Below are 27,723 nucleotides of genomic sequence, written 5' to 3'. Positions count from 1 at the left end.
AAGCACATAGTGGCCTTAAAATGATACTTTTGATGCCAGCACGTGTGTTTTTCTGATTAGAAATTACTGTACACCTAAAGTTTGGCCTGCTAACATAGAGTTCCAGAAGCACATAGTGGCCTTAAAATGATACTTTTGATGCCAGCACGTGTGTTTTTCTGATTAGAAATTACTGTACTTCACCTAAAGTTTGGCCTGCTAACATAGAGTTCCAGAAGCACATAGTGGCCTTAAAATGATACTTTTGATGCCAGCACGTGTGTTTTTCTGATTAGAAATTACTGTACACCTAAAGTTTGGCCTGCTAACATAGAGTTCCAGAAGCACATAGTGGCCTTAAAATGATACTTTTGATGCCAGCACGTGTGTTTTTCTGATTAGAAATTACTGTACACCTAAAGTTTGGCCTGCTAACATAGAGTTCCAGAAGCACATAGTGGCCTTAAAATGATACTTTTGATGCCAGCACTTGTGTTTTTCTGATTAGAAATTACTGTACACCTAAAGTTTGGCCTGCTAACATAGAGTTCCAGAAGCACATAGTGGCCTTAAAATGATACTTTTGATGCCAGCTCTTGTGTTTTTCTGATTAGAAATTACTGTACTTCACCAAAAGTTTGGCCTGCTAACATAGAGTTCCAGAAGCACATAGTGGCCTTAAAATGATACTTTTGATGCCAGCTCTTATGTTTTTCTGATTAGAAATTACTGTACACCTAAAGATTGGCCTGCTAACATAGAGTTCCAGAAGCACATAGTGGCCTTAAAATGATACTTTTGATGCCAGCACGTGTGTTTTTCTGATTAGAAATTACTGTACTTCACCAAAAGTTTGGCCTGCTAACATGGACTTCCAGAAGCACATAAAGACCTTAAAATGATACTTTTGATGCCAGCACGTGTGTTTTTCCGATTAGAAATTTCTGTACTTCACCAAAAGTTTGGCCTGCTACCATGGACTTCCAGAAGCACATAGTGGCCTTAAAATGATACTTTTGATGCAAGCACTTGTGTTTTTCTGATTAGAAATTACTGTATTTCACCAAAAGTTTGGCCTGCTACCATGGACTTCCAGAAGCACATAGTGGCCTTAAAATGATACTTTTGATGCAAGCACTTGTGTTTTTCTGATTAGAAATTACTGTATTTCACCAAAAGTTTGGCCTGCTAACATAGACTTCCAGAAGCACATAGTGGCCTTAAAATGATACTTTTGATGCCAGCACGTGTGTTTTTCCGATTAGAAATTTCTGTACTTCACCAAAAGTTTGGCCTGCTAACATAGACTTCCAGAAGCACATAGTGGCCTTAAAATGACACTTTTGATGCCAGCACGTGTGTTTTTCTGATTAGAAATTACTGTACACCTAAAGTTTGCCCTGCTACCATGGACTTCCAGAAGCACATAGTGGCCTTAAAATGATACTTTTGATGCAAGCACGTGTGTTTTTCCGATTAGAAATTACTGTACACCTAAAGATTGGCCTGCTACCATGGACTTCCAGAAGCACATAGTGGCCTTAAAATGATACTTTTGATGCAAGCACTTGTGTTTTTCTGATTAGAAATTTCTGTACTTCACCAAAAGTTTGGCCTGCTAACATAGAGTTCCAGAAGCACATAGTGGCCTTAAAATGATACTTTTGATGCCAGCACGTGTGTTTTTCCGATTAGAAATTTCTGTACTTCACCAAAAGTTTGGCCTGCTACCATGGACTTCCAGAAGCACATAGTGGCCTTAAAATGATACTTTTGATGCAAGCACTTGTGTTTTTCTGATTAGAAATTACTGTACACCTAAAGATTGGCCTGCTAACATAGAGTTCCAGAAGCACATAGTGGCCTTAAAATGATACTTTTGATGCCAGCTCTTGTGTTTTTCCGATTAGAAATTACTGTACACCTAAAGATTGGCCTGCTACCATGGACTTCCAGAAGCACATAGTGGCCTTAAAATGATACTTTTGATGCCAGCTCTTGTGTTTTTCTGATTAGAAATTTCTGTACTTCACCAAAAGTTTGGCCTGCTAACATAGACTTCCAGAAGCACATAGTGGCCTTAAAATGATACTTTTGATGCAAGCACTTGTGTTTTTCTGATTAGAAATTACTGTACACCTAAAGTTTGGCCTGCTACCATGGACTTCCAGAAGCACATAAAGACCTTAAAATGATACTTTTGATGCCAGCACTTGTGTTTTTCTGATTAGAAATTACTGTATTTCACCTAAATTTTTTTCCCTGCAAAACGCACTTTCAAAAGTTGAATCACATACATGTAAATGCAGTAAAATGATAGTTTTGAAGCACACACTTAAATTTTTCAGATTGGACATCAATCAAACTTCACAATTATCTCTTTAAAAATAAGTAGCCCCATAAGGTGGATGATTTAATCAGATTCACTTGAAACAGATTAACTTTAGGTGAAATACATTATTTATTTAAAGGAAAAGACAACTCCTGATCAAATCTATATGCGTGCCGCCATATTATCAGTTTTAACCAATCAGGCGTGAGTTATTTCTATAACTCGAGAATGTAGCTGTTTCCACTTACGTCACCTGATCCTTGATTTGTCTTTTAACTGCCCTAAAAACTTCTCAGCCTTTTTGCATATGAAACAGCAACCTTCACCGCAATTTATGTATATATGGAGACAAAAACCACATCAGTCGGATTGGCCAATAGCAGGGCTTCACAAATAAGTACACAAACACAATGTAACTAAGTATCAGTCTACACTACCTTCAGAATCAGCTTGAATAAACACCTTGCTAACGTGCAAAACAAAGGCTGAAGTATTAGAGTATACGACCGTGGGGTACAAGTAAGGCAACATCATGTTCCTGGCTGTTTTAACGTGATACATCCAACAGCCTCATGAGAATTCCTGACTCAAAGCTCATTCATACAATTACCCAAACTGTCAGAAAATGTTTTTCCACTCTTCCGAAGAAGAAACAATTCAAGTCGTATTATTTCTTCTCCCTTCATTCAATGTGTCAAACATGTACACTCAAGAGTTCTTTCCCCTTATTGGACGACTGTCAGGATTATAGGACAGAAACACTATTTTTTTAAATGGTCATTTATTTATTTGATTGGCCATCAAACTTAAAATGTATAACTTGACAATATACATATACTTGCAACAGGCAAAAACTTTAAAAGCTGTCAAACAACTACGTACTTCAACATGCAAAACCTAATTATGACATCCATAGTAGCTCACTACAAAGACTATTATGATCACCATATGGGTGGAGGAAAGAAAAGTGCCTGTGGAAAACCACCAACCTTTGGCATGTTAGTAACAAACTTCCCAACAAGTGATGAAAGTAAAGGGAGGGAGTAAGCAAACATTCACAGGTGGTACTGCTCAATGTCACCTTATTTTGCTGTCCAACTTGCAGATGGAAGTGGGTTTCCCCTGGGGTCTGCCTGGTTTCCTCTTACAATAATGTTGGCAGACATAGTATAAGTGAAATATTCTTGAGTACGACGTAAAACACCAATCAAATAAATAAATAACAAATTAATTTCCTGTCACTTCAAAGTTAACTGTCACAGCCATACATCTGACTGCCTTCAAATTAATAAAATACTACTTTTCTGTTATGAGATTTTCATTTCAATCAATTTATTTGGATTTTTAAAAGATGAAAAAATTATACATTTCTTTGACTGGTGTTTCACACCGTACTCAGAATATTTCATGTATCTGACAGCAGCCAGCATTAGGGTGGGAGGAAACTGGGCAGAGCCCGGGGGAATACCACGACCATCCACAAGTTACTGGAAGACCTTTCCACTTTTGACCGAAAAAAGGGAACCAGCATGAGCTGGACTTGAACTCATAGTGACCATATTGGTGAGAGACACCTGAACTGGAACTTTATTGAAGTCACTCGATAACAGTTTAGGACACGATTCCTGTCAAGTCACGAGTTTAACAGACAGGCTGAAAACAGCCTGTGCGGCCCAAGCACTTGGTAAGACATACTTACTTGCACATCAGTGACACGAATGGCAGAGACTTTGGCATGCACAGCGATAGCATTGGTTACGGCCGTGTAGACTTGCTCATGCTTTCCGTACACATTGTAGTAGTAAGATCCTGGAAAGGGAATGCAGGTTGACATGCGCAACACATCACAAACATGCCAGACATATACATGCACATACAGGCAATGAATTATATATCTTGGGAATCAAGAGGGGGAGGGGGGAGGGGGTGGAGGGGGTGGAGTACACTCGGGTCTTCTATGGATGGGTTCACCATATCCAATGTCCCAGTGCCCAATCTTGTGACAATATTGCTTTTCATTCCATTCTAGATACCAACATTTGGGACACCCAGTTGACCTACTTGCAACAATAATGATTATGACTGGCTAAATACGTGTTTTTTACAGTTTGGAAAGGTCTATGTGTGGGATATCCGGCTGATCAATTTGCAACAATATTCACCACGACTAGCTAAATATGTGTTCTTGATTGACAGTTCAGTAAGGTTTGTGTGTGGGATATCCGGCTGATCAATTTGCAACAATATTCATCATGACTGGCTAAATATGTGTTCTTGATTGACAGTTCAGAAAGGTTTGTGTGTGGGATATCTGGCTGATAAATTTGCAACAATATTCATCATGACTGGCTAAATATGTGTTCTTGATTGACAGTTCGGAAAGGTCTGTGTGTGGGATATCCGGTTGATCAATTTGCAACAATATTCATCATGACTAGCTAAATATGTGTTCTTGATTGACAGTTCAGAAAGGTCTATGTGTGGGATATCTGGTTGTAAATTTGCAACAATATTCATCATGACTAGCTAAATGTGTTCTTGATTGACAGTTCAGAAAGGTCTATGTGTGGGATATCTGGCTGATAAATTTGCAACAATATTCATCATGACTAGCTAAATGTGTTCTTGATTGACAGTTCAGAAAGGTCTATGTGTGGGATATCTGGTTGTAAATTTGCAACAATATTCATCATGACTAGCTAAATGTGTTCTTGATTGACAGTTCAGAAAGGTCTATGTGTGGGATATCTGGTTGTAAATTTGCAACAATATTCATCATGACTAGCTAAATATGTGTTCTTGATTGACAGTTCGGAAAGGTCTGTGTGTGGGATATCTGGTTGATCAATTTGCAACAATATTCATCATGACAAGCTAAATAAGTGTTCTTGATTGATAGTTCAGAAAGGTCTATGTGTGGGATATCTGGTTGTAAATTTGCAACAATATTCATCATGACTAGCTAAATATGTGTTCTTGATTGACAGTTCAGAAAGGTCTGTGTGTGGGATATCTGGTTGTAAATTTGCAACAATATTCATCATGACTAGCTAAATATGTGTTCTTGATTGACAGTTCGGAAAGGTCTGTGTGTGGGATATCTGGTTGATCAATTTGCAACAATATTCATCATGACAAGCTAAATACGTGTTCTTGATTGACAGTTCAGAAAGGTCTATGTGTGGGATATCTGGTTGTAAATTTGCAACAATATTCATCATGACTAGCTAAATATGTGTTCTTGATTGACAGTTCGGAAAGGTCTGTGTGTGGGATATCTGGTTGATCAATTTGCAACAATATTCATCATGACAAGCTAAATACGTGTTCTTGATTGACAGTTCAGAAAGGTCTGTGTGTGGGATATCTGGTTGATAAATTTGCAACAATATTCATCATGACTAGCTAAATGTGTTCTTGATTGACAGTTCAGAAAGGTCTATGTGTGGGATATCCGGCTGATCAATTTGCAACAATATTCATCATGACTGGCTAAATATGTGTTCTTGAGTGACAGTTTGGAAAGGTCTATGTGTGGGATATCCGGTTGATAAATTTGCAACAATATTCATCATGACTAGCTAAATACGTGTTCTTGATTGACAGTTCAGAAAGGTTTGTGTGTGGGATATCTGGTTGATCAATTTGCAACAATATTCATCATGACTGGCTAAATATGTGTTCTTGAGTGACAGTTTGGAAAGGTCTATGTCTGGGATATCTGGCTGATAAATTTGCAACAATATTCATCATGACTAGCTAAATACGTGTTCTTGATTGACAGTTCAGAAAGGTTTGTGTGTGGGATATCTGGTTGATCAATTTGCAACAATATTCATCATGACTAGCTAAATATGTGTTCTTGATTGATAGTTTGGAAAGGTCTATGTGTGGGATATCTGGCTGATAAATTTGCAACAATATTCATCATGACTAGCTAAATACGTGTTCTTGATTGACAGTTCAGAAAGGTTTGTGTGTGGGATATCCGGTTGATAAATTTGCAACAATATTCATCATGACTAGCTAAATACGTGTTCTTGATTGACAGTTCAGAAAGGTTTGTGTGTGGGATATCTGGTTGATCAATTTGCAACAATATTCATCATGACTAGCTAAATATGTGTTCTTGATTGATAGTTTGGAAAGGTCTATGTCTGGGATATCTGGCTGATAAATTTGCAACAATATTCATCATGACTAGCTAAATACGTGTTCTTGATTGACAGTTCAGAAAGGTTTGTGTGTGGGATATCTGGTTGATCAATTTGCAACAATATTCATCATGACTAGCTAAATATGTGTTCTTGATTGATAGTTTGGAAAGGTCTATGTGTGGGATATCTGGCTGATAAATTTGCAACAATATTCATCATGACTAGCTAAATACGTGTTCTTGATTGACAGTTCAGAAAGGTTTGTGTGTGGGATATCCGGTTGATAAATTTGCAACAATATTCATCATGACTAGCTAAATACGTGTTCTTGATTGACAGTTCAGAAAGGTTTGTGTGTGGGATATCTGGTTGATCAATTTGCAACAATATTCATCATGACTAGCTAAATATGTGTTCTTGATTGATAGTTTGGAAAGGTCTGTGTGTGGGATATCTGGTTGATCAATTTGCAACAATATTCATCATGACTAGCTAAATATGTGTTCTTGATTGATAGTTTGGAAAGGTCTATGTGTGGGATATCTGGTTGATCAATTTGCAACAATATTCATCATGACTAGCTAAATACGTGTTCTTGATTGACAGTTCAGAAAGGTCTATGTGTGGGATATCTGGTTGATCAATTTGCAACAATATTCATCATGACTAGCTAAATACGTGTTCTTGATTGACAGTTCAGAAAGGTCTATGTGTGGGATATCTGGTTGATCAATTTGCAACAATATTCATCATGACTAGCTAAATATGTGTTCTTGATTGATAGTTTGGAAAGGTATACTAAGTAAAGAAAATCACATTGTCTGCGCTTCATATACATATATCTAACTGTCAGACTGCAAGGAAAGACAGCAAAAAAGGATGGAAAGTCAGTCTACATTCTCCATCACCATGACAACCATTTATATGTCGCATGTATTACTGTCAAGCTGGCTGCCCTTGTACTCTTACTTTTCAAACTTTCCACTGGCCACAATATGGCATTGTGGAATAAATCATTGCCGATGTGGCGTTAAGCCATAATCATTCATTCAACCTTTCCTACCACCTCTGCAACCAATATTCTGAAACATTCTGAGAAAACTATGGGTGTATAGAAATAATTTGCACCCTTTTATTAAGTTTGCATCTTTAGTGACACAAAGAAATCATTTTTAATACCATTATGATAATAAACGTATTCATAAATTCCACTTAAAAAAGTGTTTTAGTGGTTGGAAAAGTTGAAGTTTTACAGAAAGTCAAATATTTGTAAGTAGGACCCATGTACACTTCCAAGGGAATTCTAAAAACTGCTTATTGTCTATGTACATGTAGGCCCTAAGTGAGAAGGTCTGCCGCAACCTGTGGATGGTCGTGGGGTTCCCCCGGGCTCTGCCCGATTTCCTCCAGCCACCATAATGCTGGTTGCCATCGTATAAGTGAAATATTCTTGAGTACGACATAAAACACCAATCTAATCAATAAATAAATAAAAAAATGTTGCCTATGTAAATCAGGCAATGATAACATTGCCTAGTTGAAAATTCATTTAGTTTCAACTGTCATCTATCTTTTTTTTTCTTAAATTTATTTTTTAGCTCTAATTAATTATGTGAATTTATTACTTAAAAAAAATTATTTTAAAAAAACATCACCTAAAAACAAGTCCCACTACTGTCAAATATAATTCTGAATATTCAATTTCATAGATAATAAAAGCGTCACAAAAATTGATTGGCACAAGAACTAGCTAATCAACATAGATATTTCTCTTGTTTCTAACAAAACTTATGCTGGCTGTGTTTGTTTTCTACTTTTCTCTCAAATGATATATATGGCATTCAAATAATGTGTTGGGTATGTGAATTGCAAATGAAAACTTTCTGAGGTTTAACGTCACACACGACAATTTGTCAGTCATAAGAGGATGAGGAGTCATAAGGGATGTGAACATGTAGTCATGGGTCTTCTTGTGACAGGGTGAGTCCATGCCGTCCAAGTGCTGCTGCCACTGATGTATCATCCTGAAGACACCAGACATGACACCCTATCTAGTCACATTATACTAACACCGGGCTAACCAGTCCAGCTTCCTCTCTGTAAACCTCAGTGCTGAGTGCCAAGTGAGGCAGCAACAAAAGACATTTTTAAAGTCTCTGGTAGGTTCCCATGGCCACCAACTTCACGGCGGACACTCTGATCATTAGGCCACTGAAGCACTCACTAGGGAATGTATGCCGTATGTATCCAATGTGTACAGTTTTCAGTTTTCACCGACAAATACCCTCTACTCAACAGAGTATACACATTCACTTATATGTTGTAAACTTACTTAAAGTGAAAGACAGCACCTCACAAATTGTTTATGTCCACTGAAAGACTACCATCAAAGTATCTTCAACCAACATAAAATATTTTTCAAAGATTTTTTTCAATCCAGTATAAGTTTAGTGAAACTTCATCTTGACACAGCTTCAGTGTGTCTCCATTTATCAACAGCAAGGTGACGTCATGTTTAATCCAGCCCTCTAACATCAAAGGCATTTCCCCATAAATAGTCTAAGCAGTAGCAAATGGCAGATCAAAGTTGTGGACTTTGGTGAGGAAGGGCCAGGCGATAAATAGCTTTCTTGGAAATTGGACATACTGGAAATGACGTTGGTTTAAGATACTTTGAATGGTAGTCATAAACAATGTGTGATGTGCTGTCTTTCACTTTAAGCAAGTTTTCAACATATAAATGATTGTGTATACTCTATTGAGTATTTGATGGTGAAAACTGAAAACTGTACACACTGGATTTCTTCCACTGCTTGAACTGTTCATACAGTAGGTCTACTATACATCGTACAATTTTAATACAATGTATGAGTAGCCTTCAGATTCCTGGTTAAGGTCATAGCTTTCGGAGGGGTTGTGCCGCTACCAGTAATTCTGATCCGTATTAAATATTTACCAAACTACGACAGGATTGTTGTACAATTGTATTCATGCACAATTCTGACAAAAATGAAAATATAACATCTAAGCACCACTGAGGCTGATCTAGGCATCCAATCATCGCCGGATTTTATGCTTCAATTTTGTACCTGTGGCTTCTGATATGAGAGCAGTGCTGACCTAGTTATCGCACACGTCAGAGAAAGCACCTCGGCTTAAACATGGTGTTTCAATAATTTTACTCTATTTGATAAAAGAAAACAGAAAAAAACATCCCTTGTACGCAAGAAAGACAAAAGGCAAATTGAAATTCTCCAGTTCTAATAAATTTGGAGAAAATATATCATGAGATTTGATTAATTTTAAGCACTGTCCATTGAGATGCCATCTTCTCATTTCCATAAAACTTTGGCATCCCTAGTGATTTTTTTCACTGACTCTGATATTTGTTATTTAGCAACTGCAGGTGGACTAAATGCTAACATGAATGACAAATGATGTATGTCTAAGTAGGCTTAAGGTCTGCTTGGGAAATGAATGCAGCTTGGGCCAAGACAGTAGGCCTATGTTCCTGTCTGACATAATCTGTGATACCATTGTTGAATTTTACACTGACAGCTTGTAAATCAACTGATTTTACATCTGTGGTGGTCCGCAAATCAAACAGACCTGTCTCACAAAACTGTGTGAAATATAACCCTTCAGCTACACGTAAATAAATCGTTGTAAATGTTATCATCATGTCTTATGCAGTAATGCTGTCTTATCACATGTCACTTCATGGAGTGAATGGGTAAAGGCTACGTCACAGCTTTGGCCGCACAATCTGATAGCATCGTGTTTGATTGGATAAAAACCTAAAGATGGCTGCCTCCATTCACACCAGCCATTTGTGCAGTATGGTCATTTTGTTCTACATGTTATTCAGTGAAATCTCTTTAAAAGAATAAAGTATGATACCTTTTAGAAAGCCTGACTATTTTGCTTCTGACTGAAATATGTTTTAGCCAGGGGTTGTCTACATTGACAATGTCATAACCACAAATGCAATGACTGCATGCATAACTGTTAGAACTGACAGTCAAAATGCTTCATACACAAACTATGTCTACAGCACATACAACACATGTAGCATTCTTCATTCCATCTAATTTGGAGAAGAAAAAAAAAGGATGCAACCAAATTAATATTATTCTCTGATGACATGAATAAACTAGGCCATTACAAACTGAGGTATGAGTAAATGATGGGACGTGATAAGTGTGAATATCAACGTAATGTGCTGCCTCACTGGAACACTATGCTGAAGACACTACACAATGTGATGACTCCTGTACTCATATTCACATTCATGATTAAAGAGCTATTCTAGTGTCAAGACCTGTACGTCCTAAAAGCAAGGTTAAATGACATGGATCGAAATAGTCGGAACTGCTTTCTTGAATGGTAAAAAAAAAAATGTTTTGTTTCAAAGCCACTGTTGTTTGAGAGGGTACCAGTGAAAGAAAAATATTTCTTCTTGGCCTCTCTTGGGACTGACTTTTTTCCACAGTGACTGTTCACTTTGGGTTTCTATTCTTACCAAGAGTATGCCTTCTCTGTCAGAGTTAGTGCCCACACATTTGCATGAAATGGGCTGCCTCACTAGGATACCATGGCTTAAGACACCAACCACTGAAAATACACCTGACAGCACTTGGTCTACCAATTTACTCGGATAACTAAACAATGAACTAACAGCACTGCTCAGTTTCATGTCTCAGGCAAGACCCTTTCATGGAAAGGAACTCAGATCTCTAATCTGCATGTTGTAACGAAATGTCACATCATCGTATTTCTTGAAGCAATTTTAGCAGGAGAACTTCTTCAAAAGGGTCTTTACCAGTTGTACCCAGTGAGTCCCCTGGTATGCAGAGTTATATCCTAGTGGGTAGTTATGTCCCCTGATTTGCACAGTTATATCCCAGCGGGTAGTCATGTCCCCTGATATGCACAGTTATATCCCAGTGGGTAGTTATGTCCCCTGATTTGCACAGTTATATCCCAGTGGGTAGTTATGTCCCCTGATTTGCACAGTTATATCCCAGTAGGTAGTCATGTCCCCTGATTTGCACAGTTATATCCCAGTGGGTAGTTATGTCCCCTGATATGCACAGTTATATCCCAGTGGGTAGTTATATCCCCGGATTTGCACAGTTATATCCCAGTAGGTAGTTATGTCCCCTGATCTGCACAGTTATATCCCAGTGGGTAGTTATGTCCCCTGATTTGCACAGTTATATCCTAGTGGGTAGTTATGTCCCCTGATTTGCACATTTATATCCCAGTGTTTAGTTATATCCCCTGATTTGCACAGTTATATCCCAGTGGGTAGTTATGTCCCCTGATTTGCACAGTTATATCCCAGTGGGTAGTTATGTCTTCTGATTTGCACAGTTATATCCCAGTAGGTAGTCATGTCCCCTGATATGCACAGTTATATCCCAGTGGGTAGTTATGTCCCCTGATTTGCACAGTTATATCCACAGATGCTCACTGATGATGGGGAGACCACATTGCATGTACTATAGCAAAGGCCAAGAAAACACTAAAATGAAGTGTATATCAGGTGAAAGACCATTAAACATTGTCCATGAAAATATGTTCCACATATTTTTTATAAATGGTTTTTCCAACCACATAGAATGGTTTTAAAACATCAGATTCTGTGGTGGTCTGTAGTGACCCAGAGGGTATCAGTGACGTCACATCCAGATTCTGTGGTGGTCTGTAGTGACCCAGAGGGTATCAGTGACGTCACATCCAGATTCTGTGGTGGTCTGTAGTGACCCAGAGGGTATCAGTGACGTCACATCCAGATTCTGTGGTGGTCTGTAGTGACCCAAAGGGTATCAGTGACGTCACATCCAGATTCTGTGGTGGTCTGTAGTGACCCAGAGGGTATCAGTGACGTCACATCCAGATTCTGTGGTGGTCTGTAGTGACCCAGAGGGTATCAGTGACGTCACATCCAGATTCTGTGGTGGTCTGTAGTGACCCAAAGGGTATCAGTGACGTCACATCCAGATTCTGTGGTGGTCTGTAGTGACCCAGAGGGTATCAGTGACGTCACATCCAGATTCTGTGGTGGTCTGTAGTGACCCAGAGGGTATCAGTGAGGTCACATCCAGATTCTGTGGTGGTCTGTAGTGACCCAGAGGGTATCAGTGAGGTCACATCCAGATTCTGTGGTGGTCTGTAGTGACCCAAAGGGTATCAGTGACGTCACATCCAGATTCTGTGGTGGTCTGTAGTGACCCAAAGGGTATCAGTGACGTCACATCCAGATTCTGTGGTGGTCTGTAGTGACCCAAAGGGTATCAGTGACGTCACATCCAGATTCTGTGGTGGTCTGTAGTGACCCAGAGGGTATCAGTGACGTCACATCCAGATTCTGTGGTGGTCTGTAGTGACCCAGAGGGTATCAGTGACGTCACATCCAGATTCTGTGGTGGTCTGTAGTGACCCAGAGGGTATCAGTGACGTCACATCCAGATTCTGTGGTGGTCTGTAGTGACCCAGAGGGTATCAGTGACGTCACATCCAGATTCTGTGGTGGTCTGTAGTGACCCAGAGGGTATCAGTGACGTCACATCCAGATTCTGTGGTGGTCTGTAGTGACCCAGAGGGTATCAGTGACGTCACATCCAGATTCTGTGGTGGTCTGTAGTGACCCAGAGGGTATCAGTGACGTCACATCCAGATTCTGTGGTGGTCTGTAGTGACCCAGAGGGTATCAGTGACGTCACATCCAGATTCTGTGGTGGTCTGTAGTGACCCAGAGGGTATCAGTGACGTCACATCCAGATTCTGTGGTGGTCTGTAGTGACCCAGAGGGTATCAGTGACGTCACATCCAGATTCTGTGGTGGTCTGTAGTGACCCAGAGGGTATCAGTGACGTCACATCCAGATTCTGTGGTGGTCTGTAGTGACCCAGAGGGTATCAGTGACGTCACATCCAGATTCTGTGGTGGTCTGTAGTGACCCAGAGGGTATCAGTGACGTCACATCCAGATTCTGTGGTGGTCTGTAGTGACCCACAGGGTATCAGTGACGTCACATCCAGATTCTGTGGTGGTCTGTAGTGACCCACAGGGTATCAGTGACGTCACATCCAGATTCTGTGGTGGTCTGTAGTGACCCAGAGGGTATCAGTGACGTCACATCCAGATTCTGTGGTGGTCTGTAGTGACCCAGAGGGTATCAGTGACGTCACATCCAGATTCTGTGGTGGTCTGTAGTGACCCAGAGGGTATCAGTGACGTCACATCCAGATTCTGTGGTGGTCTGTAGTGACCCACAGGGTATCAGTGACGTCACATCCAGATTCTGTGGTGGTCTGTAGTGACCCAGAGGGTATCAGTGACGTCACATCCAGCTTCTGTGGTGGTCTGTAGTGACCCAGAGGGTATCAGTGACGTCAAATCCAGATTCTGTGGTGGTCTGTAGTGACCCAGAGGGTATCAGTGACGTCACATCCATCTTTTTTCTTTGAAATAGTTTGTTTCAGGGTCCATTTGATGAGTGCATTTATAGATCTACACGTATATGCAATTAAAACGATGAAGAGGCAAAGGCCTGATGTGATGTCACTGTGGTCCCAATATGGTCAGATAAGGTATCCAAAGAATCCAAAGTTCCAAATGCATTTTTCTGGGCTGAAAAAATTGTAAAAAAAAAAAAATCCAACTATTTTTGTGCACAGTTTTTACTGGGCTTTCATTGGACAAATACTTCATGTTAGTGTTTTCTTTGCCTTTAAAACTTGTGATTTTTATTATGCACATGTAGCACAAGATTTGATATCTGGAACACAAACTTGTCTCATTTTATGTTGATCTCACTCAAATGAGATGGCATATCACCCTGGCTTCCACGCGCTCACTGGACACTGACAGATTAAACATGCCCTGACTATAAAATGTAACCAAATTCAGAAAGCAGAGTCTTACACTCTCTCTCTGTAACAACTCTGCCAAAACCTGCTGAGAACAGTCTTACCTTCCAGCATGAACATGAGGGTCTTGTATTCATTATTGAAAGAAAAGCAGTCCTTGATGTCAAAGGCCGTCCTCTCCGGGTGACCCTTGTAGAAGTCATAGATGTGGTACATCTGCTGGAACGCTAGCACTCCTGACTGTAAAACAGAAACGTGAGGATAGTCAAATCATCGGGATTATAGAAATACAACATGGGGGTAGTCAAATCATCAGGATTATAGAAAGACAACATGGGGGTAGTCAAATCATCAGGACTATAGAAAGACAACATGGGGGTAGTCAAATCATCAGGATTATAGAAACACAACATGGGGATAGTCAAATCATCAGGATTATAGAAACACAACATGGGGATAGTCAAATTATCAGGGTTATAGAAACACAACATGGGGGTAGTCAAATTATCAGGATTATAGAAATACAACATGGAGATAGTCAAATCATCAGGATTATAGAAACACAACATGGGGATAGTCAAATCATCAGGATTATAGAAACACAACATGGGGGTAGTCAAATCATCAGGATTATAGAAACACAACATGGGGATAGTCAAATCATCAGGACTATGGAAACACAACATGGGGATAGTCAAATCATCAGGATTATAGAAACACAACATGGGGATAGTCAAATCATCAGGATTATAGAAACACAACATGGGGGTAGTTAAATTATCAGGATTATAGAAATACAACATGGAGATAGTCAAATCATCAGGATTATAGAAACACAACATGGGGATAGTCAAATCATCAGGATTATAGAAACACAACATGGGGGTAGTCAAATTATCAGGATTACAGAAATACAACATGGGGATAGTCAAATCATCGGGATTATAGAAACACAACATGGGGGTAGTCAAATTATCAGGATTATAGAAACACAACATGGGGATAGTCAAATCATCAGGATTATAGAAACACAACATGGGGGTAGTCAAATTATCAGGATTATAGAAATACAACATGGAGATAGTCAAATCATCAGGATTATAGAAACACAACATGGGGATAGTCAAATCATCAGGATTATAGAAACACAACATGGGGGTAGTCAAATCATCAGGATTACAGAAATACAACATGGGGATAGTCAAATCATCAGGATTATAGAAATACAACGTGGGGATAGTCAAATCATCAGTATTATAGAAACACAACATGGGGGTAGTCAAATCATCAGGATTATAGAAACACAACATGAGGATAGTCAAATCATCAGGATTATAGAAACACAACGTGGGGATAGTCAAATCATCAGGATTATAGAAACACAACATGGGGGTAGTCAAATCATCAGGATTATAGAAACACAACATAGGGGATAGTCAAATCATCAGGACTATAGAAACACAACATGGGGATAGTCAAATCATCAGGATTGTAGAAACACAACATGGGGATAGTCAAATCATCAGGATTATAGAAAACACAACATGGGGGTAGTCAAATCATCAGGATTATAGAAACACAACATGGGGATAGTCAAATCATCACGATTATAGAAACACAACGTGGGGATAGTCAAATCATCAGGACTATAGAAACACAACATGGGGTAGGTCAAATCATCAGGATTATAGAAAACACAACATAGGGGTAGTCAAATCATCAGGATTATAGAAACACAACATAGGGGTAGTCAAATCATCAGGATTATAGAAACACAACATAGGGGTAGTCAAATCATCAGGATTATAGAAACGAATTCAAATTTTTCAAGTCCAGCACATGCAGGTTTCCTCTCCGGCCGTATGTGTGAAGGTGTGGTAGCAACCTGCCGATGGTCGTGGGTTTCCACTGGGCTGTGCCCGGTTTTCTTGCACCATAATGCTGGCTGCCGTCACATATGTGAAATCTTCTTGAATATAGCATAAAAACATCAATCAAATACACCCCTTCTGAATTTAAAAAAGACTAATTCTTTAATTTTGACCTTTTGGGATTGGGTCGCTGCCAGTTGGTTATGTCCAGATCCTGGACATCTAAGGTTAAGGTTCAAACCTAGCCTTGGACAGGGGATTTGTGAAGTTCCCAAATGATCACTGTTCATGTGTGATGGGACGCTCATAACTTAATGCAAGATTAGTTTGTGAGGTGTGAAATGAGAAGTGGGACCTTGCCTATTAAAGCATACAGTATGTATATTATATCATGACAGCAGCAAATAATTTCTAGGCGACAGAATGCAAAAAAAAAACGTATCAGCCTTTGACAGTTGCAGAAATGTCGAGGGACCTTGAACGAGGTCTATGTTTTTCAGCTTATGAACCTCCTGTCAGTTGTACTTAATTACAGCCGGGATTTAAAGTTACCTCTGATTTTATTTTCAAAAAAATACATAACATGTATCCTGGATAGTAAAAATAAGTTCACAAATTTAAAATCTGTTTCAATTTTATCTTCAACTAGCTTATGGTTCCGCCTTATCTCTGAAACTTACCATTAGGCATTTTACAAGGTCCAACCTAACCACAGCTTACTCCTAAGAACACACCTTTTAAACGGGAGAGTGACAAACAAGGGAGGTAATTTCGGCACAGCCCTATTTTCTTGTATTGTACTATACTGCTATAGTGTCCATTTCTGGGGTCAAAGATACCGTCTCCCAACACCTCTCTATTATAACTGTTCAAACAGCCTCAAACTCCCACCCCACCTTGACCAGTTACCTCAGAGGACAAACAGCTGACTGTTAAAAGGCTCAGATGTAAACAATTTATTTGATTTTACTTGGTTGTGTTTTATGCTGTACTCAAGAATATTTCACGAATACAACTGTGGAAGGAAACCGGGGAGATCCCGGAGGAAACCCATGACCATCCACAGGTTGCTGGCAGACTTTCCACCTATGGCCGGAGAGGAAGCCAGCTGGATGAACTCACAGCGCCTCCTGGGCCATTGTGCTGCCATGGCGTGCGTACCCTCTTGGCCACAGAGGCCCCCTCAGGTGTCAACAAGAGAAGGTATGTCTATAAACAATGACAGCAAACCATGACTTAGCCACACTGTGGTGAGAACCTGTCAACGGCTGCCAATGTAATGAGAACAGCTCAAATCATTTATTTTGTCTGAAAATAATCAAAGTTTACCTCATAATGGTTAATGCTCAGGCCAACGGGTATGTCTGTCGCTGGGCCCTGAGACTCCTCTGAAACTGATGTCCAGTCATGCTGTCAAAGTGAAAGTATGAAGATACCATGAAAAGAGGTATTTCCAGCTTTCACTGGAAAAATAATTCACAAATATAAATTTTTCCTTGTGTACTATAATAGGGTTTTACATAAAGTAAATGTTAACATGTTTAAATGAGATGGAAATGCATTCTGAAATTTGAGAAAAAATCCAGATTTGAGTGATTTTCTTCTGTCCACAAAGCAATAAATTTCAAAGAACACATACAATAACAAAATAATCTAACACAATTAAAATTAAGGGGGCTACCTGTGTACTGGAGAATTTCTACAAACACAGCTATTTGCTACTCAAAACAATTTTTTTGGTACTTACCAAGAATAGCTCATATCATTGAGTTTCAGTAAATATAAGACCTGTACCATATATAGTGTTCAACTGAATCTTAACTTTGAAAAAATTAATTTGCCACTCAATATAAATATTTAGAACTACATTACTAATTTTGAACAGTAACAAATATTTTTATAACAGCAAAAATTATACTGAATTTGTGCTCATACATTTTTGCCAAAAATCAGCGTAATAGCATCAATAACATGAAGTGTCTTTTGTCTTTTTAAACTTTTCAGTTCATCTTTACTAAGAAAAACAATGTTTGTTTGAAGTTGACAGCGTCTGACAAAACATACCGCAAGAATGAAGACTTTTTCCTCGGCTCCAGAATTGCTGGATTTTGTCCACTGATCAACTGTGAGATTTCTTATCTGTGTCTGTGGACGACATCAAATTAATTCTCAAAATTATCCCATGTGTATATAAAATACTTCAGTTTTTTGAATACATGTATCCATATAGAAGAATATTTCACTAACATGATGGCGAAAATTTACTGGTTTCTTAGAAATTGACAAGTTTCTTGGAAAATGACATGTTTCTGTGAAATTTACAGGTTTCTGGGAAATTTACTGGTTTCTGGGAAAACTGAAACAGAAAATAAAAGCGTGCAGAGGCAGCTGAGCAGTGTCGAAAGGCAAGGCATACCAGACAGCACCTGACACAATCCTCCTGACTTTGGGCTGCAGAACTGGGACAGAACAGTCCAAAGCTGCTGGTGACATCACATCTCATTTATTTATTTATTTCATTGAAGCGTAATGTCATATTCAAAATTTTTGAACTTTTAATATACCATAGCAGTCAGTTTTATGGGTGGAAAACAAATGGAAACAACGTATAAAACCACCAACCTTTGGCAAGTTATGGACCAAATTTCCCACATGCTAAATGCTCCCTACATCACTGATCTCAACTACTGGGCAGTCTGAATAGCTTAGGCCAAGGTGACTTTCACATACAAACAGGTATGACAGGAAATCAGAAGCTTATGTAATGTGAAGTCTACACTGTGCCAATGGCAAGTCAGGCAATATCAATTCTATTTTGTGTTTTATGGGCCAATCAACACTTTAAAGAAAATAAAAAAACGGAATAAAAGTAAAACTGTAAGCACACCTTTTTACTTTAGTGCAATTTTGATGTTTTTATGATTTTCGTGTTTTTCAGGATTTACAACTGTGTAAATATGTCTACTATAGGCAAAAAGCACTCAGATAGTCTACATTTCCCACAAATTGCATGATTTCAAGTTTTATTTAAGTCGCTACACCCTCTGACAACACTGACAATAGATTCAGTGTTCCATAAAACAGCAATTCAACTCGGTGTTATACTACATGTACAACACGTATGTAGTTTGTGCGCAAGGCTCGGTGTTATACTACATGTACAACACGTATGTAGTTTGTGCACAAGGCTCGGTGTTATACTACATGTACAACACGTATGTAGTTTGTGCGCAAGGCTCGGTGTTATACTACATGTACAACACGTATGTAGTTTGTGCGCAAGGCTCGGTGTTATACTACATGTACAACACGTATGTAGTTTGTGCGCAAGGCTCGGTGTTATACTACATGTACAACACGTATGTAGTTTGTGCGCAAGGCTCGGTGTTATACTACATGTACAACACGTATGTAGTTTGTGCGCAAGGCTCGGTGTTATACTACATGTACAACACGTATGTAGTTTGTGCGCAAGGCTCGGTGTTATACTACATGTACAACACGTATGTAGTTTGTGCGCAAGGCTCGGTGTTATACTACATGTACAACACGTATGTAGTTTGTGCGCAAGGCTCGGTGTTATACTACATGTACAACACGTATGTAGTTTGTGCGCAAGGCTCGGTGTTATACTACATGTACAACACGTATGTAGTTTGTGCGCAAGGCTCGGTGTTATACTACATGTACAACACGTATGTAGTTTGTGCGCAAGGCTCGGTGTTATACTACATGTACAACACGTATGTAGTTTGTGCGCAAGGCTCGGTGTTATACTACATGTACAACACGTATGTAGTTTGTGCACAAGGCTGGGTGTTATACTACATGTACAACACGTACGTAGTTTGTGCACAAGGCTCGGTGTTACACTACATGTACAACACGTATGTAGTTTGTGCACAAGGCTCGGTGTTATACTACATGTACAACACGTATGTAGTTTGTGCACAAGGCTCGGTGTTATACTACATGTACAACACGTATGTAGTTTGTGCACAAGGCTCGGTGTTATACTACATGTACAACACGTATGTAGTTTGTGCACAAGGCTCGGTGTTATACTACATGTACAACACGTATGTAGTTTGTGCACAAGGTTCTCCATATCTACAATTTCAAACTGAGCAAACCTAATAAATTTCATCCATTGGGCTGACCACAATTTTCATCTCCATGAACAAATATAAATAGTATTTTTTCATGCAAATCAAAAATCACTTTGTGGTATCCACCCTTTTCAGAATGAAATCATCAACATTTTGAACGACTAAAGCACTTTTTTCACTGGAAGTTATGCAAACAATTATTTTGAAAATCATGCTAAAATTATTTGCTTGAGCCATTAATGATGCAAGCTTCATTAAACTGTGCTAATCATTTCTCTACACCCCTTAGCTCATAGTTCTCTCAAAATATTGGTTGCAGAGGTGGCTGAAAAAGTTGAAGAATTAGTGTACATGTGCACTGTACAGTTGTACTACATGTACATGTCATAAAAGTCAAAATTAGAGGAGCGGACAGAGAACAACTGACAGCTTCACTGTACATGCATAGCGACTACTGCACAAGGGGTGGGGATCATTGGTAAGTGGCACGACTCTTAAATTATGAGGCACACAAAGTACTGGGTATGGGTTCAAATCCATGTTGTCTCAGTGTCTTTTAGAAAAATAGGAGAAAATTGGAAATAAGATGGCCCAATTTCCAATTCTGGCTAAAACTATGGGTGCCTAGCATTGACAATTTTCCCCGCTTTTACTGTTCATCATGTTTGTGGTGCTTAAATTGTTGAGGAAACCCATCTGGCTGCTGTGTGGTCCAGCATGCCCTGAGGAAACCCATCGGGCTGCCGTGTTGTCCAACATGCCCTGAGGAAACCCATCAGGATGCAGTGTGGTCCAACATGCCCTGAGGAAACTCATCTGGCTGCTGTGTGGTCCAACATTCCCTGAGGAAACCCATCGGGCTGCCGTGTGGTCTAACATGCTCTAAGGAAACCCATCGGGCTGCCGTGTTGTCCAACATGCTCTGAGGAAACCCATCTGGCTGCTGTGTGGTCTAACATTCCCTGAGGAAACGCATCAGGCTGCTGTGTGGTCCAACATTTCCTGAGGAAACCCATCGGGCTGCCGTGTTGTCCAACATGCTCTGAGGAAGCCCATCTGGCTGCCGTGTGGTCTAACATTTCCTGAGGAAACACATCAGGCTGCCGTGTGGTCCAGCATTTCCTGCGGAAACCCATCAGGCTGCCGAGTGGTCTAACATTCCCTGAGGAAACCCATCTGGCTGCTGTGTGGTCTAACATGCCCTCAGGAAACTCATCTGGCTGCTGTGTGGTCTAACATTTCCTGAGGAAACCCATCAGGCTGCCGTGTGGTCCAACATTCCCTGGGGAAACCCATCAGGCTGCCGTGTTGTCTAACATTCCCTAAGGAAACCCATCTAACTGCTGCGTGGTCTAACATTCCCTGAGAACCACATGTTTTCCACCAAAATGGCCCGCAGTTTTATGTGCAAGAACGCCGGAGTGCCCGGGATAAAACCTACCGACCTCTGGCAAGTTACTGATGACCGCTCCCACATGTGACGTACAGGTATGCATACATACTGGTGGAAAAAAAGGGGGAGAACGTAAGACCAAACAGACAGCCAGATGACAATCGTTTACTGACACCTACATGTGTACGCCTCAGCAAGCAGTGAAGGTGGGGGAACTTACCAATTCCCAGTTGGAGGCTGGGTTTGAGTCCACACCTCATCAGTACACTGACTCACCTGTCCCTTGTATTGGTAGGCGGCAGATGTCGCTACCTGATCGAAAAGGTCGTACGAATGCCTCATGGTGACATACGTCCCGGGACCGGTCTGTACCGCCCAGGACTGTACCGTGAGGGGCCCCATGGTGCAGTTCCTCTGCCAGCGGTCAATCACATATCTGTATCCTGGTCATGGAGAACGAATGAATGATTGAATGAATGATTGAATGAATGAATGATTGAATGAACGAATGATTGGGGTTTAATGCTGTACAAATATTCAGTCATACGACGATGAGGAGTTAGGTGTGTGTACATATATTACAAAGACACCAGACATGACACTTCATCCAGTCACATTATATTGACAGCTGGTCAACCAGCCCTGTTTCCTTGCTCTAACCTGTCAGTACCATTTCTGAAGTGTTTGGTATGACCCAACCCTGGTTTGATCCTGGGTCTCCTAACTCTGAGGCAGACGCTCGTCTGCCTCAGTGGTCCTGGTGGTCATGGTAATGAAGATTCCTGGCTTGTAACTGTGTTCAAAGCTGGCTTGTAACTGTGTTCAAAGCTGAATTAATTCTGTTTACATTTTTAGAGAGTAAACCCAAAGCAGCAACAACAGTGAGATAGTTGGTACATGTGTATGACTTTCCACGATCTTTCAATCACACACAGGTAAATGTATGCATGTCAGAGTTAAATATGAGTATATTTTGATACCCTTTACAGGCTCCCAAATTAATGTTCTAAAAAAAGTACAAATTATGAGGAATACTGCTCGATAATTACTACTTAAATGTATGAAAAATTTCCCTATAACCATGTGCTCTGACTCTACAAAGATTTATCTGTACTTTCGACAATAAAAGCTGGTATATAAGGCATTCAGTTCACGTTTTCTTCTGATAATATTTTAACCCAAATTAGCATACTAAAGGGTACTCGACTTGAAAAGCTATGTAGCGTCGAAAGATGCCAATTTTCTGCCACTTTTTCGACGTGAAATGAACTGATTTTCGAAAGGCTGAAAGCCATAATTCTTGATCATTGCCAGGACATTAAAGGCAAATTTCATCTTCAAATTGAAATATTATATACGTAGTGCATTTCTTTTGCATTTCCTTTACACAAATAGCATTAGTAATCTGATAATCCACAATGTACATGAACTAAATCCCTTTTGTAACCATTCTTTGAGAATATGTACATTATAGAAAATTATATTAAATGTGGACCTAAATGCATTACAGGACTTTGACAAGCTACTATCTTTCCTGAATCAGTGATTAATGACAGTGTGCTAGACAAGGGGAGATAATGCACGTAAGACAGCACATTTACCTCCCTTGCAGCAAATTTGGTGAAAAACACATGAACACTAGTTTAAAAACTCAGTTCATTAATATTATAAAATGTGGTAAAGCCTATGCAGGCCCTGCGGACCACAGGTATGATAATATTTGTCTATAACTCATACAGGTGAATGAAAACTACTTCTGTTTGTGCCCAGTACCTCTCAACCTTTAGCACTGTTGGTATTTAGGTTTTTAAATACATAGCTCACTAGAGTTTACATAGGAATGATGACCTTGAGAACAAAGATCAAGGTCAAGAAAAACAAAAAGGGCTCTTCTCCATGACTGCATGAATGTGTGTGGTGCAGTAAAAATTTGATATACTGTGAAGTTCTTAATTTTCACATGGAACTAATTTTCGCACATTTCACGGTGAATAATTTACTACAGCGAAGAATAATTCCAGCAAAAAATATTCAATATTGGATGATAAACTATAGGCAGTATTTATAATGAAGTGAAATCTTTGCCAGGCTGACAGGAGTTGTGCTAAGAAAGCCCAACGGGTCAGCTAAAGTTTTTAACAGGAGGGAAGGGAAATTATGGTTTAAATGTATACAATCTCTGGTGTTAAGGCTCGGTGGGTATAAAACAAAGTGGGAGTTCATTCGTCTCTAGTTTGATTAATGTTCACTGTGCCAGTAAAGTGAAAGAAAAGTAGATACCAGCACGTACTGGCTTCTTATGAATGTCGCTCTGATACACGCTGTCCCATTGGCTGTGTCTCTCCTGAGGTCCAATGAGTGAGCTTCTAACAAACTGTGAAGTGTGTACAACAACACAATGACTGTTTGACAGCTACGGCAATGCTATCGGTTTCTGATCAGCTACAGGGGATGATTAAAACCGAAAACTATGCAAAAACTTACTGTGTTGCTTGATAAAGAATGAGTAACTAACGCCTATAACAGTCAATTCTTATGTTCTGCATTAAACTCCTCAAAAGCTGACAGGTCACTTTGCCAGGTGTTTAAAAGTACTCATCAATTGTTCGAAAAGAATTGACACCTGTCTGAGTACTCCTCACGGTAGGCGCGAAAGTAGTCTTCTTACATAGTGATAATACATCCTCCATTGTTTTAATCTCTGATCCAGATTTTGAGGATTAGCAACACCGCAGGAAACAAAGGAGGATTAAAGCCACTCATGAGGATACCTGTTTGACGTGCTTGAATAATTTCGGCCATATTATAAATTGGAAAATTTTCTTCAGTATTCTCTTAAATCCACCAAAATTAATTCTCGTGAACACATTTTTGGAGAAAATCCGCGAAAATAAATTCCAGCAATAATAAGTACTTTACAGTATTTTAAAGTTAAACTGAAGGGAGCCGAAAGACAAACAAACAGAATGACTCCACCTACTAAGATGCTACATACGTGTACCTGTATGCCACTGATTATGAAGATTAGCGTACCTGTGTTAAAGTCACCAATGATCGTGACAGGTCGCGCACCAAACCGTCTCTCCAGGTCAGACTTTGGGGGAGGCACCAGGTCTGTCCTGGCCAGCTTAGCATGATAGTCAAATATCTCCTGTAACAAAGGGACAAATTATCACAAGGGAGACAACTTATCACAAAGGTGACAAATTATCATGAGAGGGACAAGTTATCAAAAGGGGACAAATTACCACAATGCAACTAGTTATCACAAGAGTGAGCAAATTATTACAAGGGGACAAATTGACAAAAGGGATAACTTATCACAATGGGACAATCATAAGAGCAAACAAATTATCATAAGAGACAATTTATCAAAAGCAAAGAGATCATCACAACAAGACAAATTATCTTAGGAGAACAAATCATAGGTGAACAAATTATCATAAGATAAACCACAACAAAGGGGTACAAATTATCACAAATCACTTGAGACTACATGTACCAGCTACCAGCTATCAGCAAAGTTTGATCAGTTTAAATAGAACAATTCAACCGTCATATCAGTTACAACTATACTCATCTTGAATCCTGCATGTTTTGATCAGTTAAAGAAAAGGACCTCTAAAACTCGAAGTAGACATCAGTCCAAAAACTGCTTAAAACTATGTATTAATACACTTTCATTTATTTTTTTTTTTTAGATTTTTGTGAAGAGAGTTAAAGGTATTCAAACATTTGAAACTTTGGTGAGTTTTATGGACCATACTATCAGAGTCTAGGAACTCAGAACATCACAGAAAGTTTTTCCAACTCTATTCAGGACACTGAATGTAAGAAAAGCTCTTTTTATCTACGAGTAAAGGATTACTGAAATAATGTTCCCAAAACTGCTTCCTTCTCGTGAACATCAGGAAAAAGGTGATGTGACGTCAGATTTCCTAGATACTGTCAATATGGCTCATACAGCCCACAAATGTATTCAAATATTCAAATGCCTTTCAACAATCTCCAAAAAATCTAAAAAAATATATAAATAAAAGTAGTTTTACACATAGTTTTCAGTTGTGTATGTGATGAATCATAATTCATATTTTAACTTTCTTTTATTTTAAAACAGCTTTGCTTGGAAAATGCCACTTATCCAGAATGCTGTCATGTGGAATACCCACCTTGAATCCTGCCAGATTTGATCAGTTTGAACAATTTGTCTGGGCAGTGACAGATATAATCAGTTTCATATTCAACTACTTTGAAGCCTGTAATTTTTTAACAGTTAGGATTAATTATTAACAGTGAACCGTTTAGCCTTGGTCTGATAATCAGCTAATTACAGGCACTCACCGTTGAAGCCACCAATCGCTTCCCGCTGATGTCAATCACTTCCTGGTGCAAACTGAACTGCGGGGGTAGAGTGGGAAGGCGTGGGGGGTTCATACCATGGCATGGGAGTGCCACGCCCACCTGTAACCACAGTAACAAGTCACTGATACTAACAAAGCACAACCTGGGAAGTCTTCGTGAAATCTAAGTACATATAATGTATACACAATAATACTTATAACCCTGATGAACAGTTGCTTTGAATCAATGTGTAACTGACAATGATAATAACTGACAGCTGGATAATAACTGACACCTGGATAATAACTGACACCTGGATAATTAACAGCAACAGACGAAACTCTGACTTTAATTGTTGTAGTAGAATTTTTTTTCTCATTTTCATGCCATGTAGGTCAGTTTTACAAATTAGCCTTCAGATAATGATAATAAATATAACACTACAAATATTGCTCCAATAAAACCCTTGTATACATCAACAATGGACACAATAAATAGATACATGCAGTACAAATGATACATGTGTACACCTTGGCAGCTTTGAAGTAAGATATTTTTATTATCTTACTTTACACATCATGTACACATTGTTTGGCATGTTTGGTTTAGTGGCAGAAATGCTGGCTATTAAAGATGCCAAATGTCATCGGTTCAAACCCCAACAGGTACGATCGCCATGCCATTTAAGGATTTTAACACCTGCCTTTAACAGTGCTAATACTTACAACAATCAACAGAACACACAAATGATCCATCTCGTCTGCAGCTCTGAAAACATTAAAAAAAGATGTCCACCATTTGAATTCAAAATACTTGTCCAAGCTAGTAGGACTCCAACATGGCTACCTGGCTATTGTTCTACCAAGGCGATGATGTCACATGCAACCCTTCTATAGTTAACCCTAGCTTAACACATACCATACTGCAGAATTTCATGCATACATTAATTTATTTATTAAATTGGTGTTTTACACCATACAGTACTCCAGGCTATTTCACCGATATAACTACAGTTAGCATTATGGTGAGACTAAATTAGGCAGAACCACACGGTTGCTGCGTTTGTTGGTTGCTGCGTTTGTTGGTTGCTGACCTGTATCTAAGATGTCGTGGAATCTTTATAAAATAAAGTTTATCTTTCTATGCTGAGTGAAGAATATTATGCCCCGCAATTTTTGTTCCAAAAAATTTATTTTGGGGGTATTTTCATACCTCTTAATTGCCTCTCTATATTATGCACATTTTCCGTCCACTGTCAGATTTTTTCACGAATTACATTATCATGGATCTTTCTCGGAATTCAGTGAACACCCCCATGTGCCCCGAACCCGGTGAATCGTGTCACTACAGTGTGGTCAAGGTGACACATACACAGATACTGCATGTTTTTTTCAGGCCAGCTTAGTGCCCCCTCTGCACCCCTACACCTGCCACCATTCGGTCCATTCCCCACTCCGTTGCCCCCATTTGGCCGGACCCGTTTGGTCTGTCCCCCACAGAGTTCTTTTTAAACAGGGATCATCGTTGACGTCATCTCTGCAAGCTACTTAATTTCCAGACAGACCTCTGAGGCATTAAAAAAACTGTACTTTGAAGCCATTTTTACCCCCAAGGTGACAGTTGAAAAATTTATTTGTGCTGTTGTATGTTATTACACATGATAA

At 39.3% G+C, this 27,723-nt stretch overlaps 1 protein-coding gene across 1 annotated transcript in view; it reads right to left on the bottom strand.

Moving 5' to 3' along the window:
• The window catches only part of LOC135462780 (uncharacterized), a 34,551-nt gene extending 7,727 nt beyond the window's left edge, over positions 1-26,824 (bottom strand). The window contains exons 1-8 of the mRNA XM_064740035.1: positions 26,785-26,824; positions 26,060-26,179; positions 24,752-24,869; positions 21,995-22,161; positions 18,281-18,361; positions 17,546-17,626; positions 14,450-14,585; positions 4,011-4,120 (exon numbers count right to left, since the gene is read on the bottom strand). Of these exons, the coding sequence (XP_064596105.1) occupies positions 4,011-4,120; positions 14,450-14,585; positions 17,546-17,626; positions 18,281-18,361; positions 21,995-22,161; positions 24,752-24,869; positions 26,060-26,179; positions 26,785-26,814 (843 nt within the window). The 5' untranslated portion in view covers positions 26,815-26,824. The remainder of the gene's footprint in view (positions 1-4,010; positions 4,121-14,449; positions 14,586-17,545; positions 17,627-18,280; positions 18,362-21,994; positions 22,162-24,751; positions 24,870-26,059; positions 26,180-26,784) is intronic.
• Positions 26,825-27,723: the final 899 nt, after the last annotated feature.

Source organism: Liolophura sinensis, chromosome 2, assembly GCF_032854445.1.
Source record: "Liolophura sinensis isolate JHLJ2023 chromosome 2, CUHK_Ljap_v2, whole genome shotgun sequence".
NCBI classification, from domain to species: domain Eukaryota; kingdom Metazoa; phylum Mollusca; class Polyplacophora; order Chitonida; family Chitonidae; genus Liolophura; species Liolophura sinensis.
The sequence above is the reverse complement of the archived record's forward strand: the minus strand, read 5'-3'. Positions and strand labels throughout refer to the sequence as shown.